The 19,981-nt window shown below is 41.6% G+C and overlaps 1 protein-coding gene across 4 annotated transcripts in view; it reads right to left on the bottom strand.

Moving 5' to 3' along the window:
* Nucleotides 1-1,144: 1,144 nt before the first annotated feature.
* ZNF516 (zinc finger protein 516) overlaps nucleotides 1,145-19,981 on the bottom strand; it is a 118,705-nt gene continuing 99,868 nt past the window's right edge. For 3 of the 4 annotated variants that reach the window (XM_074877123.1, XM_074877097.1, XM_074877106.1), the window contains one exon: nucleotides 14,498-17,499. In XM_074877123.1, the coding sequence (XP_074733224.1) occupies nucleotides 17,440-17,499 (60 nt within the window). In that variant the 3' untranslated portion in view covers nucleotides 14,498-17,439. Of the gene's footprint in view, nucleotides 1,199-14,497; nucleotides 17,500-19,981 lie in introns of those variants that run through there. The other variant, XM_074877131.1, reaches the window with a different exon arrangement.

Genomic DNA, 19,981 nt, shown 5'->3' with positions numbered 1-19,981 from the left:
TGGGGAATGGAAGGGAATGGGGGATATACAATTTCCTCAGTTAAAAGCAAACAATGTAGCACAGATTTCTGTCTTCTGGGAGCACAACGGAAATTTTTAAAAATCCTACCAGAAAGAAATCTCAGTTTTATACTAGCTGTTCCAGTCTTCCACTGATGATCTGCATTTATTTCAAGGAGATGAGAGCATTTCCCTCTGCAATTACTAGCATATCTGCCCTGATTCAAAGCTGATTACAGCACAGGGTCTTAAATCTCTGTAATCTGTCTGAAATGTTATTAAATATTAGATTTCAGTGTGATTTGTTTTCTTATCACTTTACTTGTAACTTTACTGCCATTCACCGCCAAGAGACCTTGAACTAGAGGCTGCGGCTTTAATCTCAATTTGTTATACTAAAATGCAAAATTAAAAAAAAATGAAGAAAGTTGAATATTACCAAGGAATGTGATTGATAACATCGTGTCATTTTTGAATTTTAATATTATAAACTGAATTTTATGATACTCTACCCTAATAGTGACATATTTAACATTTTAAGACTGGGTATAATAATTTTATGGGACAAAATGGGTATTGTTAGAAGATTATACAGTAGTACTTTGTCAAATCCTTGTATATTAAATACCAAAACACTATGATAAAAAAATGGTAAGAGTCTCTTGGAGAAGAAGATCCATCCTTAATGTCTCATCTCTGGTTCAAGACCTCCTGGAGGTCTCTGGTCAGTGAGAAGTACAGTGTGCCACACATGCTACCACACCTCTGTGCATGGGGGTAATGGACAGCTAGCATTTACAGCGTACTGGCAGTTTTGTTTGAAAATGTGAAATAGGGGGCATTTTTATATCCTGACAACTTCTGCTTTGCTTCCAGGCAATTCCAGATCGGTAGATGCCCAAAGGACATATATGAAGGGGAATAGGCATAACCATGCTTTCAAACAGCACAGGAGCAGCCAGGAACGGATCACTTCGTTTTTCCTCCTGTGTTTGACCACTTCCCAAAAAAGAGATCCTCTCTATCCATATCACCAGCCATGCTTAGAGTTCCTTATAGCCAAGTCCCTTTAATGCACTTCTGGCACACTGCTAATAATAATGATGCTTGTTGATTTGTACCGCATTTTACTTCCAGTGTTCTCTTTCCTTGACCTCCATCTACTTCCCTCTCAGCTTATCCTTAAACTGTGGAGAACCTGAAATACAAAAGAATAAAAACCACATAGAAATCCAAATCCGTGTTCAGAGTGAGCTACCTCGCTGGAGTGTGGTAGGACATCACCGATGATTATGACATTGGTACACATCTGTGGCGGTGAAGGATGGTGACCTGGACAGAGGGAATCATTCCCTGCTGTCAGCAGTCTGAAACTCAGACAGTGTCCAAACCCAAAATAAAACCAAAGAAAAATAATATAATGATAGCAATATTAGATGTTATGACTGCAGTATACGATATACAAATGGCAGTAACTTTGGAGATGTAATCGTATGTGTGCAGGGTACAGATGTACAAAGAGGGAGGATAGCACAGGACTTGCAGCCATAGAAATCTGCAGATCAAGATACTAACTGAGAAATTCCATTGTGCTTTGTCTGCCTGAATCGCTATTCACCATCATCCAAGCAATGTTCCTCCTTAACAGTCTATCCTTAAAGTGCATATAATAAAATGAGGCCACTGAGACTTGTACACGGCTGGCTCTCTCCACTGATTTTAATTCACTAAGTAGAAATGCTGCAGAAGGTCAGTTTATGTGGAAAAATCCGTATCAGCAGAGGCACATGTTGACCCTCCTTTCAGGAGGAAATGATAGGATTTCAGACTGGGTTTTCTGTATAGATGAGTAGGGTCCCACAATGAGAAAGGTGTCTACAGAAAATAATGGTGACAGCTTTTTATACACACATACATAAAGGCTTTGAATAGCTATGCCATGTTTTTGTTAGTTACATAGGTCTCTTTGGGGATCTATAAAGATTGTGGATTCACAAAAATTAAACATTTCAGAGCTGTCAAATGAAAAGTGTCAAATAAATGAGGTCTGGGGAAGTTTTCAAGTCCATTCTAACAGGGGTAAAAGAAAGAAAGAAAAAAAAAGGCTTATACTTTGGATATCCTAAATATGAAAAGACAATCTAGCTACATCTGATGTTCACAAAGGGGTTAACGTTAGAGTTGACTGCTCTAGAAAGTTCTCTCCAACAAGCTCTGGTGCCCCTGATGTAGAGCCTCAAGCATGATACTTTATTGCTTAAATTTGTCATCTCTTACTGGTGAGATTTAGGGACAGAGTTCTTTCCCTAAATCCTCCCCACCGAATGCAGGTCAACAAAGGTCTTACTGGCTGGTGTATTTTCCTGGCTTGCTTTCAGATTCATAACCCAGATTAATATCCTAACACCTCTACTGTCTTTGTCCTGCTCCCTCCCTGGTTTTTGTGCACTTAGACACAAAGCGAAACACTCTTCATTTTAGCCTGCCTGAGATATGGGGTTTTTTAATTGTACTTTTAATTCTAAAGTATCCCAGAATAGGAAAACTTCAGAGTAAAATTTAGGGAAATTCAGGGATGTCTCTCTAATAGCAAGGCAAATAAATGAGCGATTAGTTCCTCTGTCGTATTCAGTTTAAACCTACTAGAAACCTTCACAAATACTAAGGACAAACCTCATCCAAAACAGAATCCAAATAGATTCTCGCTCCATCCATGGACAGTCCTAGAAAGAAAGGTCAAGGGGAAGATGATCACAGAATAATTTCTGAGATGTTAGTTTCAAATAAACATCAATTACCCTGCCTGCAACGTTCTCCCAGGGCTCAGTACAGGAGAGAAACGTTTATTTAAACATGCCAGTTTTGTTCAAAGTGAAAGAGAATTCCCCTAAAAATACTTTCAAAACAGAAATGGACATAAATTTTTTCAAAAATCAGCCCACATTTATGGAATTAGAAGAGAAATAAAACCTATCTGATCACAAAGTATGTAAACATTTTGTAGTACAAAGCAAGGAAGTGAAGCTGGCTAATTTTCTCTGAGTTTTGCTTTGTTTCTTCTCAGAAAACAAAGACCAAAAAAAAGAAGCAAAAACTGAAGGTGGAAATGAAGGGAAAAGGAAACGCTTGCAAGAAAACTCTAATTCCACCTTCAGAGATGTCAGCAAACATAAAAAGCTGCGCCAGCAGTGGGACAAATCCTTACAAATATTAGGAGCCAGATATTTTGCATCAGGCTGAAGTCCCAGGGGAGCCGTAACACCTAACGAGGAGCAGCCAGTGGCACTGCCAAGGTTCTACTGCCCTGGCCTGGGCGGGCAGAGCAGGCACTGGAAGGGGAGGGGGACGGCACTGGGCTGGATTACCCACCTCAGCCCAAGGGCGCTGCAGCAAAAGGAAGAGGACTCTGTGTACTTGCACACTGTGGGGTGCTGTTCTAAAAATGACTCTTCCTGACACATGATTGCTGTGACTTGGCTCCCTGCTCTATCAGAATAAAAAAATAAAACAACGACCCAAAACCAGTCTTCTAGAAAAATTCTGGTTACTTTCAACCTGGAGACATAAAGGCTCGAACACCTAAGAGGTCCATCCCAGAACTGTGACACCCCAGCAATAATTAAAGGGAACATTTTTATATTATGGCACAATATAGTCATGGTGCTTGGACTTGTCAAAACAAACAAACCACATTCAGTGAAATCTGTGGCACAAAAGAGCGAAACAAATTATGGGGTAGAGGCAAACATGGCCACACCATCAGCATTCAAGACCTGAAGAAAAGAGTGGAAACTTTCAGGGTCTGAATGCAGGAGTGGAAAAGCTAATTGAGCACAAATGAAAGGATCTATTACGGCTGAAAGAATAAGTGAGAGTACAGGCAGGACAATGCTCTCATTTATGATTCAAATATCCATGGATAGTGCAGTACAGCTTTAAATACAATTTACAGCCTTGATTACAAATGACTATGTGCATCAACTTGGAAGGAATGCAAAGACTGTGAGCGAGAGAAAGAGCTGCCTTGTCAGAAAGGAAAGAGAAGGGGATAAGTGAAGGCAGAGCTGGGCTGGACACTCAGAAGCGATTGGAATGTGCGGAATTATGAAATAGCGCTTTTAAAAACCTGAAGATGAACTGATTAGTGGGCAAGAAGGCTCACATTTAAAATAACCGAATTGCCCAGTGATAAGATTATAAAGGGAGATTTATGCTAGATAATCACAGCGAGATGAGGAGGAAGGGAGTATCATTCTGTCCCTGTGTCTTCCAAAAGCAAAATATAAAAATATGAATGTGGTAAAAATAATAAGCACTGGAAATGAAGAGCAAGGACAGGCTCCTACTTTTATGGAAAGCAGCAGCAGCTTTTTTCCTCAGCCTACACAAGACCCCAACACTGGTCTGAAACCACCCAAGTTATGACTGACTTTCTACCCAGAAATCTCTGGATCCTCACTGCCCTTTTTTTTTTTTTTTTTAAGCTGTGCTATGTTTTATGGACCAAACATTACTTCCGTTAAATTGACAATTAAATTTTCCAAGAGTTTGAAAATTCTAAAAATCTTATGAAAATCGTAACATGATTTGGGATGTGTAGCAAGAAAATTAGCACCAGCCTCTCATGGATGGACACTGGCCCAAAGAGAGTGCACCCTGAGGTTGCACAGGCTGTATGTTCTCATGCTTTCTAGACATACCACAGCAGCTAGCAATAGTCAGGAAGAAGCCATCAACCCTCCACAGGTCACAGTTTCCCAATTCTCCCAGAGCCTGTCTGAAACCAGAAACTCACTAAAAAGCAACTGGTGGGAGCTACACCTCAGCAACAAGGAGAAAGGTACAAGCAGAAGCAAACAGCGGATGAAGTTGTGACCTTCACACCCACAGGACATCAGCACCTGAGAACTCAGCCGTGCAATGCTCTTTACTGGTATTGGCTACACAATAAGACTAAGGATACGTTCACCTCTTTCCCTAGGTGGCCCTGAGACATTGTTTCTTCCAAGTGGAAATCACTTACTCGAAGTGATCTGTGCATCCATGACTGTCAGGCTTAATTACTGGCAGTGCACCATATGCTTAGGAGTGAAACCAAAATTTAAAAAGCTTCCATGCCTAGTGCAATATGCCGCAGTCCCTTGACTAAATAAAATTAAGGAAATGTATGTATATCCCTGCAACATCCTAACCAGCTCCTATCAAATGCTCTTCAGAATCAGTTTCCAAAATTTGCAGGTAGTGAGAACGATCAAACGTCAGGAATTACCTCACCTCTTATAACCAAGAGCTGCAATCTTTGTGATTATGTGCATGAGAGTCTATAACTGTGTAATGAGGAGGAAGAAAATGACAGGCTTCTTGATGATTAATTCAAGACGATGGAGTCCTCGCCTATGAGCCCAAAAAATAACCTCACAAAGGACAAAACCAAAGTCTTCTCTGTTTTCCTCATCATAACCATCCATTGCAGAGCACAATAATGCTGGGGCAAGTGTATTTTTACTTCTTTTGTAAGGGTTCAGCTGGCACCTTGCTTAAGAGAGGCAGTTAGCATGAGTTGCCAAACATAGTACCATTTCCCCACAATTATTCATTTTTTAAGGACATTGTTTTTGAAATGAAAAGAGAATGAAACTATATGGCATGTGCTCCTAGTCTCAGATTGGGTGTGGAAGAAAATAATGGCCACACACTGCTATACAATTAGGTCTGTCTTGGAAAGGAATTATACTGATGTTTTTCTAAGCAGTGCCAGGTGGTTTATTCACCAAATAATGAGACACTAAATGGATCTAAAGATTCTTGGCAACTGGTAAATGCTTACCTTGGACTCCCTAGTCCTCTCTTCAAGAAATGGTTTGCTTTTCCCAAGAGTTTTCTTAAGCAGCTCAGCTGTGATTAAAAGCAAATAACAGTGGACTAAAGGTTGGTTAACTTGTTTAATGATACAGCTCAAGGAACTGTGAGTACACATCAGATGTCTCTCATTGACTTAGTAAACAGCCTCAGCCATCAGAAGACCTTGTTTTCAAAGTCCATAATTCTCCTTTAAAAACACAAAACCAAAAAAAACCCCAACAAGCAAAATCTGTTGTGGTTAACTTTTCTCTACTTAATCTCTGCCCAAAATCCTATTAAGAAAAAAAATTTAAAATTTTAGCTACATTTTTAGCAAGAGCAACAAAACCCAGACAATCATTTTCCTCTACACTGCAGGAGGAGGGTAGACCACCTCAGCAGAAGAGCACTTCTGGGAGCAGGAGGTGGCCGTGCCTGCACCTGTGGGCCGTGGGCGCAGTGAGGACTGGTGGTGGCCATATAGCCAGCATAGAGGACAGAGGTAGCCAAGCTCCAAATGCCTCCAAAGCCGAGCAAGAAAGGGAAAGGCCGTATCTCAACAGGCTTATGGTCACCTCCCTGCTTCACGTCGGCTACAAAGTGGATCTACTCCATGTGGGTAAGAAGAAGCACTTGAGTGGACACAGCTCCAACATCTGCCCAAGCCCAAGCGACACTCATGGTGGGGTGGCCGAGGGCCTCAAAGCCAGTGTCGCAGAAACTCTCAGTCACCCTATACCCCCAGGCCCAGAGAAGCACGAGGACACATGATGTTTCGATGGCAGCATTCTGTCCTCCCGTACATCCCCCACCCCATGCCAGTCCATCTTCGGGAACCGGAACGAGCGCTCTAGCTCCAAACAAAACTGACCTGGGAACGGTGTGCCTCATGTATATATATGAAGCAACATAACGAATAAACCTGGGGCTGCTGAGATCAGGCTTAAGTGTGGGCTTCTCCATTTCCCCTGCTGCTGCAGGTGAGTACCCTGCACAGGCTGGGGTGGATGAGGGTTCCTGGGCTGGGGTGGACACCAAGGTCAGGAGAAGCACCAGCTCCCAGTGGGTAACGGCGGCTGGACATCATCCAGGGGAAAGAAAGGCTTTGCAGAAGTGTGCTGTTTCGTAACTGCCAGCAGATAGCAAATCGATTAGCTGACAGATTTTGCTTCCCTTTCTCTTTGTCAATTTAGGGAGCAAAGCACATTATAAAAAAGTTAATGATGTAAAAAAAAAAAAATGCTTTGAATAATTCTTCGCTTATGGTTTCTCCTACAAATATTTGGTATTTAGAATTAGTATTGCTTTGGCCATCTCTGTCCAAAGATCGCTCTCATTTCAAGAGATGACTGTTCACAGCCAGTGATTCAAAATTTCATTTATGTGAATACAAATTGGTATCTCTGTAAAATCCTACATCTCAAGTACATCTACTTAAGAGACATATTCTAGAATATTCCACAAAATTCTAAACATACTGAACATTGCAAGGCTTCCCAAGAAGAACTAATTACAATACCCAAATTAATATTTGAATAAAATCTTGAAGCAATGGCTCTCTTCTCATTTAAATATGCGACTACTGTCTTTATAATGTGCAAAGCATTATAACCATTTATATATGTTCCAAGTGATATATTACCGAGTTGAACCTAGTTTCCCCTTCTTTTGTTCTGGGTTCATAACCTTGCTGTATTATCTTCCATAACTCTAATGCATAATTCAAGCTTCTCTTATTGACAAAAGGCGGCAGAAAGAAAGAATATTTCAATGCCACTTTCCCACGTAGATAGTATTGCTTTAACTTCAACTGGTATCATTTCCATACTAAAGCCAAATCTTTTAAAGAATATTAAGTATCATTTTCATTGCTTCTTCACAGTTGATTCACTGGGACAGCTACACCTGTTTACCTCCATCTTCTAGACTACTTTATTGCAAGTTTTTTTGTTGTTTGTTTTTTTTTTAAAAAAAAAAAAAAAAAAGATGGGTTTCTTGCCAAAAGAAGAAACTTCAGTTAAAACATTATGAGCTAATATATGACATCAGCTTCACACTAATCTCTTGATTTAACTAGAGCTTGGCTTTAGGACTGGTGTCGCAGTTTCCCCAGATGTATGTAGGGAGCAGGACTATTTTGCAATCATCCTGCAATCCCTTTTCTAACCCCTTCCCTTCACAGAGTAACTATGCAATAGACATATATTGAGTTTCCATGCATCATTGACTGGAGGTCAAATTTATTCTCAGTCAGGCATGCAATGATGCAAAAATCCCACTGATGTTAATGCAGTTGCTTCAAATACATGCAAGGTGGGGAGAAGAGAGTTTGCCAGTTTTGCATGTTCGAGAAGGATGGAAAGAACTCCAAAGGCTTTCAGCCTCTTCTCAGAAACAGCTTGCATCCTTCCAATGGTACAAAAGTGACATGGACTCATGGATAGACAGAATAATTAAAAACAACAATTAATGCTCTATAGAAACAGCAAAGTATCAAACTTTCCACATCATTACCTGGGCAGGTTAAGACTGTCAAGTTGTTGTGCCTCTGCAGACCCTCAGCTTGACCTCCTCCTGTTAGAGCATCTTTTGGAATCATAAAAAGGACACAACATCTTTATTTACCGATGGCTGTAGGGCAGTGAGCAGCTACTCTTCCTTTGCACTGGCCCAGTGGAGAGATTGTCACCATGTCCTTTACACACTCCCTGCTGTGGCTCAGCACACCATACTACACACAAGGAGCTGTGTGGGGTAAAGCTCCTCCATAGCCTTCCGACACACCTATGCATTTACCCAAGATGTGAAATCCTGCTCTCTCACATCTAACTTGCCCTGGTAGTCAGCCTGGGCTCAGCCTGAAGCCAGACTGCCTACACATCCCACCTGCCCTTGTGGCAAGCAATGTCCACCACCCAGTATTATTTGTTTCGTATCTTGGTTGCAGTAAGAACAGACGTTCAGGGCAGACTGACTGAAACTGAGACTGCCAGGGCCCATCTCCATGGCAGGTAATGCCATTAGAGCGCTCTGTGTGTCCCCTGTGCACTGCACCTCGCTTCTTAAAGCAGCAACTAGTTTGCCTCACAGGCAGCTTAAAGGCATTCAGGCAGGTAAGTGAGGTGGGCAGAGGATGAATTCACCCTCAAGCCCAGCTCAGAGTCACTTCTGCATGACAATCCACATGCGACTTTCACATCAGGAAATGTCTCTTACCATACTGTGCCCAGTAAAGACAGACACCTACCTAAAAGCCCTTCATATAATAAAGGAAACTGTAATCTTACAAAGAAAATTATTCTGCTGAGAGTAGTATGAAAAATAATCAGGAAGCCCTACAAGGCACCTGTACTCCCTGTGGTCACATTTACCAAACCAGCCTCAGTAATAACATGGCCAAGTCAACATCTAGCTAGGTTTACAGCCTTGATGCTTCTTCCCACACCACCTCAGCACTCACCTGTTTCTTGCAAGTTCAAATTCCTCAAGCACTGTAATTCTGGCTACAGTCAAAATACTTCATCTAAACTTAGGAGCTTGTTTTTCTTTTTCTAAAAACCCTCAAAGACTCATTTTCTGCAAAATACTCAGAAAATACAACTTGAGAAGCAAAATTCAGGTGAGTTTAATGGTGGCTCCAGCTGTGCCTCATTTTAAAGTCACTGTTTATTTAACAGCACCAATGCAAAGGAGAATGAACTCAGTTACCAAATAATTTAATGTCATGCTCTGAAAAAGTAGCAGTTTAGGACAGCAACACTGCTGATGCTTAGACTATTCCCCTTCTACTTGCTTCACCTTAAGAGTCATGTAATTTCTCACATTGTGTGCTGTCGCTGGATACAAAATGAAAACAACTTAAGTAACTTTGCAGGGAATTCCTTAGATGTTTCTAACCCTGAAAGCACTAAAACTTCCAGGGGCAGTGTAGGAAATGGAGTAGCCCATAAACAGTGTGCTGCAAAGTAAATCATCATCCTCTCCAGCAGCAAGTAAAAAGCCAATGTCATTTTTGACTTGCTCACTAACTGTCCTTCCCCCTACCCTCAACACTGTAACTGGCAAATTGCTTTGTCAAACATCATGTACAACTCTGAGCTATAAAATCACCCATCAGATTATCTTCAGCAATAACAAATGAATTCACTGGAATTTTGCTTGGGTCTTCTCGGATTGAACCTTGTGCTGCATTCAACCTAGCTCAGGAAATTCCCACGGGCTTCCTGCAGGTCACTTCTGCCCATAAATGACTCCTTGTCAAATGCTAGAGCGCCCTTATTTGCAAAGGGTGAACACAGAGTTGCAGTGAGCCTCTCCAGAAGTCACCACCCAGAGTCTCAGTCACTTATCACGTGCAGGGTCCTCCAGGGAGACCTGGAACATCTCATCTCTCCAGCTAAAGAAGCCTGGGGCTGCTGGCTCCTGGGCTGCTCCCATTGTATGGTTGGTGCAAAAACAAAAACCCCAAAATACAGCTATGCCAAGGAAGGGACGTCCTCCTTGATGGCAGGTCTCAGACCAGTCCTGATTCCCTTCATGGCTCTGTCCTGGTAGATACAGCTGATGGGATGGGAGCGAACAGGGTCTCCCCCAGCTTGTGGCTCTGAGCTGCGGAAGGAAGCATACCAGGGAAGGGAGCCCAAGGAAGAGCCATGCACGCGTGTTACTGCTGGGAAAGCAGCAAGTGCATGTTCCCCCTCACCACCCCAGCACCAGTCCAGGGCCAGCAGCAGCAGGCAGCCTTGCCCTCTCAAGGCAGGGACAGTGAGTAACCAGAGACCGAGCACCTGAGCAAATTGCCACATAATTCCACCTTCTACTTAGCAAATCTCCACAAATCCACCACTGCAGAGAGCCCCTAGAGCATGCCTGTAGACTTGCCATTCCTACAGATACAAAAGGCGCTTAATATTGCATCTGCACTGGGCTTCCTCCAGACTGTCTCTCTAACAGTGCAGTCCAGGGATGCTCCCTACTCTTGTCAATATTTGGAGAAAAAAAAAAAAAAACCAAAAACCAAACTTGTGAAAAAACAATCATTCCCATATTCACAGCAGGCTTTTGTTCATTATTGGGAGCATGGCCACACAACAACTGATTTGCCATTTGACAGGAGAGTCGGGGAGGAAACCCCAGCAGAGGGGATGGGACTCTCGTCAAGCCCCCGGCGTGCACTTCTTGCTGACAGAAACTCTTTCCAGCTGCCTGTTCTCACCACTGCTCTGGAGATGTCACCTCCTCCATGGTGACAACAATCACCTGCATCTGTGCTGAGGAAGGAGGAGAGGAACACATGAAGAGGAAAAGTTTGGGAAAGCAGTGACCAGCAAACTGGTTACCATTAAGTCCATTGGCCTCCATGGGTGAGCTGACCGCAGTGACCTCCCACCACTGGCTCCCATCTGGAAGAACAGACCCAGTGTCCATGCAGCATCAGCATGACTCTTGTGAAAACTTCTGGTAAAAGCAAGAAACAGTTCGGTTCGTGACCTGCCTTAGCCAAGGGAGATCCCTAGCAGAAGCGTGTTTATCGGAGCACCGCTCCAGCACTCTGTGGCAAGCTGTAGGTCTCAGAAACCACTAGTGGATCGTTAATTGTCCCAGACAAGGCACAACACTGTCCTGTCCCAGAAAAGTATGTTGAATTCTGGGAGTAAGATGAACTGGAGGGCCAGTGTCCCTTTTATTTTATGTCATACCAGAACAACGAATATTTAGAAGATAAATAAATCATTTTTCTCTGCTTAAAAAAATCTTCTAAGATTCCTGTGGCAATTGGGTTGATGATGATGAAATATGACACACAAGGGATTTTCACTTACAGAAAGGGAACATGGGTACCTTACATTTTCTAAACTCTTGGCAAGTAACTCACCTTTGTAGATAACACTGACATAGGAACAAACAAATCAAGCCACCTGTACCAATCTTGCATGAACCACAACTTAAAATTGGAGATACGAAGGATTTAACAAAGGAGCGAGCCAAGTGTCTGAAGCCATTTTAATATCGACCACTTTTTCTTAACAGCTTTGAGCATCCCCAGCTCTTTTATCCAACATACCACAAGGCATCTTAAAATATTCTGTATTAGAGAATGCTATCTGGATGTACCCTCTAGCATCCTCAAAAGGATTGCTCCAGTTCAGCATCTGCTTAAAACACTGCCTTCTTGCCTGCCTTGTTTTTTTTTTCCCCCTCCTGCTTGGGGCTAATCAGAGTTTGCTTGTTTCTTAAAAAGAGCAACATGCTTTCCAAAACCCCTTGGGTATTGAAGAGACCCTTCAGTCCAGCCTCAACAACTCATAATTATAGTCCTAACTCTGGTTCACCCATCAGTTGAGACAGTAAAGATCCAAAAAGGCATTCCCTTATTTTCTGTCAGAACATCATTCAAGCTCATACCACAAAAGAACATTTTTGCAGAATAAGATGATTCACTGAGGTTAAGTTAATGTGCTTATTTTCTGAAGTTTTCAATTCGTCTCCCAACAGCTGCCTGCATATGCCTCCTCCCTTTCATCCAAATGGAAGCCCTTTGCAATGGGCACAAACCTCTTCTGGTTAGGTTTCAGAGTTTCTGCTCTATCTCCACATCCTTTTGCTCTCTCACACTGCTGACTTTGTCCTTTTTGGCACCATTTCCACTCTTTGGTGATTCTCCTTGAAACCTCTAGCTCCACTCCTGCCTTCTCCTTAGTCCTGTCTTCAGCTTTGGCCTTTCTCAGACATTGCCTTCTGTCTACTTACTTGAATTTCAGAGGGTCAAAACTTAGCCCCTTATTGATCTTTCACATGCTTTCTCCATCTCTTTTTCTTATGGCCCTATGGGCAACATCCACTTCAGTATTCAAACCCATAGAGCTGGGTCACATTAATGCTCTTGATCCCTTTACCCAAGCCACAACAAACTGATCCCCCGTTCTGTGCCTACTTCCTACTCCCAACAGAACATCCTTTTCGCTCTCAATAGCAAAAGTGTCCCTCACTTTGAACAGTAACTGGTGATCAGTTTGGAAATACTTGCTTATACCCAACACATGGATTTTTTTTTTTCCATCTATGGTTTGCCCTTTGTCCATCAGCCTCGAAGAAAACACAATTTTTTCTAGGGTTTAGGGTTTGGGATTTTTTTCTTTCTCCCGGAAGCAGCACTAATGAACCTGAAGAAAAAAATATAGGCATAATGAGATTTGCAACAGCTACTGTCTACCTTGAGACAGCTAAGGATGTCAACACATGGTTATAGTCCCCCTCAAGAATGCCAGCAATACATTCAGCCCCACAGAAAGCAGTTAGTAGGGGAGTATGTCTATGCTTTCACTGATCTGCCAACTGTTTTATACCCCAGCTGCTCCAGAAACAATAGTTTTGTAATTTATAATGAAAAACTAAAGTGGAAGGAATTTTTATATATACTGACATACTCCATTTGAGTTACTCTCTAAATATTGGGATCAAGCAGGCACTCCTCACCTACAAGTTCCCGGTGAATCCACGTGAGCTTTGCCTCTGAATACTGGATTGCCCTCAAGTATGGGGCTGTCAAACACAGCAAAAGAGAAAGGAGAGAGCATGGCAGAAGAGGACTCTGCCATTCAGTGCTTTGCACAGAACTGCTGGCTTAAAAATACTGGCTTGCACGGGGAGCGGGAAATTTGACTTGACACAGAATGCAACCTTTCCAACTTTTAACACACAATGCATTTTATGTAGCAAGAACCTAATAAAGAAGTTACCTCTTGCTTTGTTCCAGGTCTTCTAGCAACACATTGGTTTTTCAAGGAGAAATCCCCCCAATGAGTCAGTGATTCTAGCACTCCTGTTGGAGCTGCTGAGATACGCCTTAAGTAGCCCAGCATGGAATACAGCAAGGAAGAAGAACAAAACCAAACACAGGCCTGGTCATGAACCCTGTGAGCATGAAAACGAGCAAACGGGGAATGCATTCCCACCAGAATAATGCAATTTTGTAAACCAGCTCAAAACGTCACGCATGCTCTGACAGGTCGAGCATGACAAACATAGGCACGTGCTCCACAACATGCAGCACCCCAAAGCACTAGAAGGTGGCAACACATTTACAGGGATTACCATGAAATGTGCACGGTGTCAATGCCTGGAAATCCCTCCAGTGACAGATTTTTAACTGACAGTCAGTTAACAGAAGAACACTTTTATGCACCAACAAGAAGATGCCATTTTCCAAAGGATAATTTTTTTAACTAGTTGTTTTCATATAAGCAGAGTCTTCCATAAGATGGGGGCAGCAATTTATGCTCAGGCTTTTCACTAAGGACTTTAAGTGGTTTTGAAATACAAAACTGAAAACTATGTTGGCTTTCTAATTTCCTTTCCATTTTGCACTATTACTGATTTGTTCATAGCATTTCTGACAGAAGGAATTTCACAAATGCAAACAGCATGATGGCAATGTAGTAGCTGATTAGTTCTGTGGAAAAAGTTTCTCTGAGTTCAACTTTTGGACAGTGCACAACATTCAGGATACAAAAACACTCTGGCAAGGAAGGTGTTTCTTTCACTTTAGCTACAGTAAAAAAGATCTTCTACACCTTAGGTATAATAAACCACACAAAAACCAGAGAGAGAGAGAGAGAGAGAAAGAGAGAGAGAGATGGCAGATACACTAAGAATCTGCAGTGTAGATAATCAAACCCTTTATTGTCTAAGTTACATTAGACTTGCAACACCATAAAAACCTGTTAAGAAGAAGAAACAGTAGATTGGTAGAGGTAGTAGAAAGTCCCCGTAACAGTTATAAAAGGGCTTTACAGGAGCGTGTCATGCCAAAAAAAGTTATCATGTTGCTTAAAAGAGCTGATCAAAGCCCATTGACTAAATAAATAAGGAACACAACTCATTTTAAATACTATGGCCTAACTAAAATAACAAATCAATACAATACAATGATAACGAAGAAAAAAGAAATTGTGGGATTCGCTTCTGAAAACAGATGGTCCTTAAGGTTGGCTTTCCCCCACCCACTCTTACTTCTTGTTTAATTAAGTGAAAATCTCATTTCTGTGCTATACACAGCATATAATTATTTAAACTGATTTCCCCTACTGTTGTTCTTCGTGGAGCTAAATTATGATTGTAAACTTTGCTGATTAGTACCCTGGTAATGGCAGTGACAGCACTAGCTTCTCTGTCAGATTCTGGAAGAAAAGCTCCAGAAAAAAAAGCGTTTGGCTCTAAATGTTAACTCGGATTTTCTAGATCAGCTTGCAAAAAAAATACAGTTAAAAAAAGAGAAATTACAAATGTACACTACACTTTTGTGCCATTTTGGGTACAGAGTTTTTAATAACTAAAACACAAACAAATAGGCTAAGCAACTAGCTTTTGTGCATTCCTGAACTGCATTACTTTCACTCATGAAAAATATGACTCAGAAAAGCAACAAAAGCAAAACAAACAAACAAAAAAATAAACCAAACAAAACAAACCAAGAAAGCTAGTGCAAACCCAAAATGATAATCATTAAGCAACACAGCAAAATATTTCATTTTTTCTTTTTCTCTCCTTTTTTCTTTTTTTTTGGTGTACAGTGGAATGTGTCTATGCGACCTCCCTCAAAATAACTTCACAGAACAGTTAATTACAGTCACTTATAAGTATTTGCACAGACATTCCTAACTACACCGAGACTTACAGAGAATTCTGATATACATCTGGTGCAATAGCATAAGGAAAAACTAGTTTAAAAAAAAATACATAAGAAAGTTAATTTGCATTGTTGCAAGTGTTGCGAAGTAACAAAAACTGTCAAGTAATTTAAAACAAGTAGTATCCAGAACCAATTACTGACTAGATTTTTTTAAAAAAGCAACCCCCCGCCCACCAAAACTGTTAGAACAGAAAGATCACACTTTAAGGTTTTTTCTGCTGTTTTCTTTTTTTAAACAAATCTTTGTGTCAGAAGCCCATTTCTACAAAAACAGCACTATTCCATTATTGTAATGAAGTAAACTGTTGCTCTCACCTGTATTAAAGGTTAGCATCATTTCTGTACATGTAAAATTATTGCTTTTTTTGAAAAATATATTTAGCATGCTAGGTTTTCTTTTTAATCCATTTCCTGCCTTTACAAAATGTTACAATTTAAAAAAAAAAAACTAGTAAAGCTTTTGCAAAAATTTTCACAGAACATTTTCTTTCAAGGCAGCAGTAACTTTTGATAATGCATAAAATTATATGTGCAAAATCTGAAACTCTCAGAAATATTACCATCACACATAGTGTCACAGCAATAAGAAAAGAAAATATTTATATCTGTGGAATACATTTTTAATTGCTTACACTGCATGGTTTAACAACCTGTTATGTGCCACAACCCCACCTTGAAAACTTGCAGTTAAAGAGTTACTGTAGAAGAGGTATATAAAGCTTTTTTTTCTTTTTTTTCCTAACACCACCAGTGATCACCAAGTACAAGACATGACACATTTATATGAATATTAACCTGCCACCACAAAAGAAGTTCCTCGTCTTTCCAAAACGTCACCAGACCCAAAGAGGAGCTGTAGCTGGCCTGCTGAACCAAACGCAGGCAGAGAGTACCTTACAGGCCCAGGGCTGCCTGAACTTGTTCAGTGACACCTTTTCTCTTCTGAACATACAGATCAGCGGCGTTAGACAGCTGAGCATTTTATTATTTCATTTTTTTTTAAACGTGAAGACTTCCTTTGTGATCAGGTCGAAGAAAGTAGCCCTGTTACAAAAAAAGGTCCTGAGAGTAAAACACAGAAGCCTGTTTTTTTTCTTAGTGTTCGACTAGCTTTTCTTTTCCAAAGCAGAATAGAAGCTTTTCTCTGGAAGTGTTTCAATTTCCATATTCACATACTATTAATGGTGCGCAGTCAAGAGCAAGAGCACTAGAAATGCAAGTGGTCCCCAAACTGTAATGAAACAAACCATTGCAGAATGACGGTCTTTCTCTTTAGTCCCTTTAATCCTTCATCAAGCATTGCTTTCTCAGCACCGAATGCCACCTTTTCCCCGCACCCCCTATTCTTCCTCTCTGTGTTTTGGTTTTGTTTTTTTTTAATTTGCTTTTCAGCATGACAGGCAGTGGCAGTTTCATTAATTAATACTTCTCCAGCCCTCGAATCCACTGCTGTTTTTCAAATGTATCAAATAGTCATTGTGAGCATCAGGGAGGTTTTTGTTACAGTGCTTAACTTCTTCATGCTGTCCAAATCACATAAAGTTTAATTTTTCCAGTGTCTCAAACTTCTCTTGATTAATATAGATGCCTTGTGCTGCCACAGTGCTTGCCAACTCCACTGTTTATTATAAAGGAAATAAGGAACCATGGGACTGATTAGTACGTCAATTTATATATATCTTGTGTAGCATCTTCATTTATTTTAAAATGATTAACAGCGCAGAGGCACCCCCCTCCTCGCAGAGCGCTGGTTTCAGTCTTGCGCAGCGGCTCCGGGCGAGGTGATGGCTGGCAGGGAGGCTGCTCCGCAGCCGCCGGGGCGCGGGGCAGCTGCGCGGGGGGCCGCCGGCGCTGCCCATCGGGGTCGGGGCCGAGGCCGCTGGCGCGGGGGCTTCTCCGCCGGGGCTCTAGGTTCCCTTCCGGAGAGGCAGCGTGTGGGCGACCTCCGCACCGCCGTGGTCTCTCCCCTGCAAGAAGGATGACACAGGGGAAAGCTCATTCTCGCCTCTGCTCCCACGCGCAACCCTCCAGCAAGCCCTGCTGGCCATCGTTACCCTTTATTAGCATCACGTACATTCACTTTGGCCCACCCCATCAGAAGTTTTTTGGGGGTTTTCAAGCATCTCCAGCAAGAGCAGAGTGCATCAGGCCCATATAAAGTCCCTGACATACTAGAAGGGCAAGTAATAGCAACTGATGGAGCAATTCAGAAAAGGCTGAGAACAAGGAAGGGAAGAAGAGGCCTCCAAAAAGCAGAGTTTTGTGCTAGTCAAAAGGGATTCATAACTAACTCAGCATTTTAAAAAGGCTGAAGTTTGAGGTCACAGAGGCAGCTAAAAGAAGAAAAACTGAATTCTTATGCAGGTCTGACAAATGCTAAGGCAGCTTTTTTTTTTACCCCCCTTGTCATCTTCCTTTTATTTTATTAGCCAATTTTCATGAATAATTACCATGTTGAAAAAATAGCAGGGATATTCTAAAATCAAGTGAAATTAAAGATAACATCATGAATAAGTGGGAGCCTGCAGCTCCCAAGAAAAGCTTTAAAATGACATTTAGAACATCACTGTCGGAACAATGCAGTTTACAATCCTGATCCTAAAACAACATGGCAAGATTAATCTTACATAAATGCATTATCCTTAAGCTAAAGTCTTGATGAAGTGAAACAGACCATTTTAAATTAATGCAACATAAAATACGGCACCCATGTAAAATCCAAGCAAGTTTCAAGCTGTGCCTATGGCAGCCCTCAAAATAGCTAAAGAAAGCCCAGCTCTGGTTGACATAATGTATTAAGTGCATCTCTTTTGTTAATAGATTTAGAAAATTCCTAATTAAACCTGGCCTGAGATTCATGACATTTACCAGTCAAAGTTTGGTTTAAGTCGGAAAGATTTGCAACAAAATTAAAGAAAAAAAAAGCTGCTGTACAGACCGCAGTATATTTGAAATGTAGGAAACAGTAACTGAATGAGAGATGTGATAAAACTTCCTTAGTTGGATGCTGAATTTCCTGCAGTAAACCAAGAAAGATGCTTTACATTTTTGCGCAGCTGCATCATGCCTGAGAGACAGAGCCACAATTCCAGGAGGAGGCATTCATCATTAAAACGTCTCGTATCGAACCAGCTCTATGTACACGGGGGAGCACAGCAGGGTTTCGCTGAGCCAGGGGAGGAGGAAAGGAGAGAGGGGAGGGGAGGGCAGGCGCCTTGCCCCAGTTTTCCTGGGTAAGAACTGAAAAAAGGGGTGTAATTAGGGGTGCTTTTTTTGGACAGATAGCCTGTGGGGTGTTGGGTGGCAGAGGCGTGCTCTGCAGGTCTGGGCACCACCCACCCATGAACCAGGCAGCAGCAGGGACCCATGAAAAGGCTAATCCATCCTCCTCCCACCTGGCAGGGAGGCACAGAAGGGCCTGGGGTGGTGGGTGGGTGGACCCCTCTGATGCATGGCCATGCTCCCAGTTTCACTGGCAAACAGCACCTGAGCTTCAATCGTGTCAAAACCCACCCAGTGGCTCATCCCCTTGTACTTGCACCAGCCCGAGGGGCAGTCAGATTTTGAACCAGCTGATACACAGCTGGATTGACTTCTTCCTGAAGCGAAACATTTACCATTTTAAAAAGTAGGCTTTCTTCACTTCCAACATTTTAAAAGGGAAGAACAGCAGATCTTTTTTTAAGTGAAACCTATAGCTTCCATACCAAAAGCTGCTTTCGCACCAACTTCTAAGGCTTTTCACCAGTTAACAGGAAAAAAATCAGTTTTGTGCATGTTAATATACTGGAGGCAGATTACCACATGACAGTGAGATAAACTGCAATGATCAGTTTGGAGCACAGATACCGCTCCAGTTTGCTGGCAAGGGAAAAGTGTTCGGACAAGAACTACAGCTGCTAATCCTGTCTATAATGCTCATAAACTAATGGACACACAGTACATGCATATTACTCAGATGCTGGTACAGCAGCCTCCATGATTCCTTGATTGTTTGCATTATAATCTCCATATGTATGAACGAGACAAATTAGGTTGCCATTTATTTGTTCATTATCTATTATTTTGATTAATGGAATTCTTGTTCTCAGAATAACTATTTAAAAATAACATTTGCAATAATGAGGACTGAACTATTAATCATGATCTTTAGAAGAAACTCTGCAAGGAACTGGGGCAAGACATTTCATATGAACAAATGTCATAAATAGGACTTCTAACAGACAGTGCTAAAATTTCAAATAAAAAACCAACCCCAACCAAACTCAGAAACTAATGGTTTAAATAACTTTTTTATCCGCTTTTTTTTTTTTTTTCTCCTCCCCAAAGTTGCCTTAGGACAAGCAGGGCTGTAATGCTGCTAATGTAAAAACCTCAGAGGTAACAGATGCCCTAGCCCTTCCCCCAAGCTCCTTTACAATACATGTGTGGGGGTGTGTGTGTGTATAT

Source organism: Strix uralensis, chromosome 1 (assembly GCF_047716275.1).
Source record: "Strix uralensis isolate ZFMK-TIS-50842 chromosome 1, bStrUra1, whole genome shotgun sequence".
NCBI lineage: Eukaryota > Metazoa > Chordata > Aves > Strigiformes > Strigidae > Strix > Strix uralensis.
Note: the sequence above shows the minus strand (reverse complement) of the source record. Positions and strands in the feature narration are given on the sequence as shown.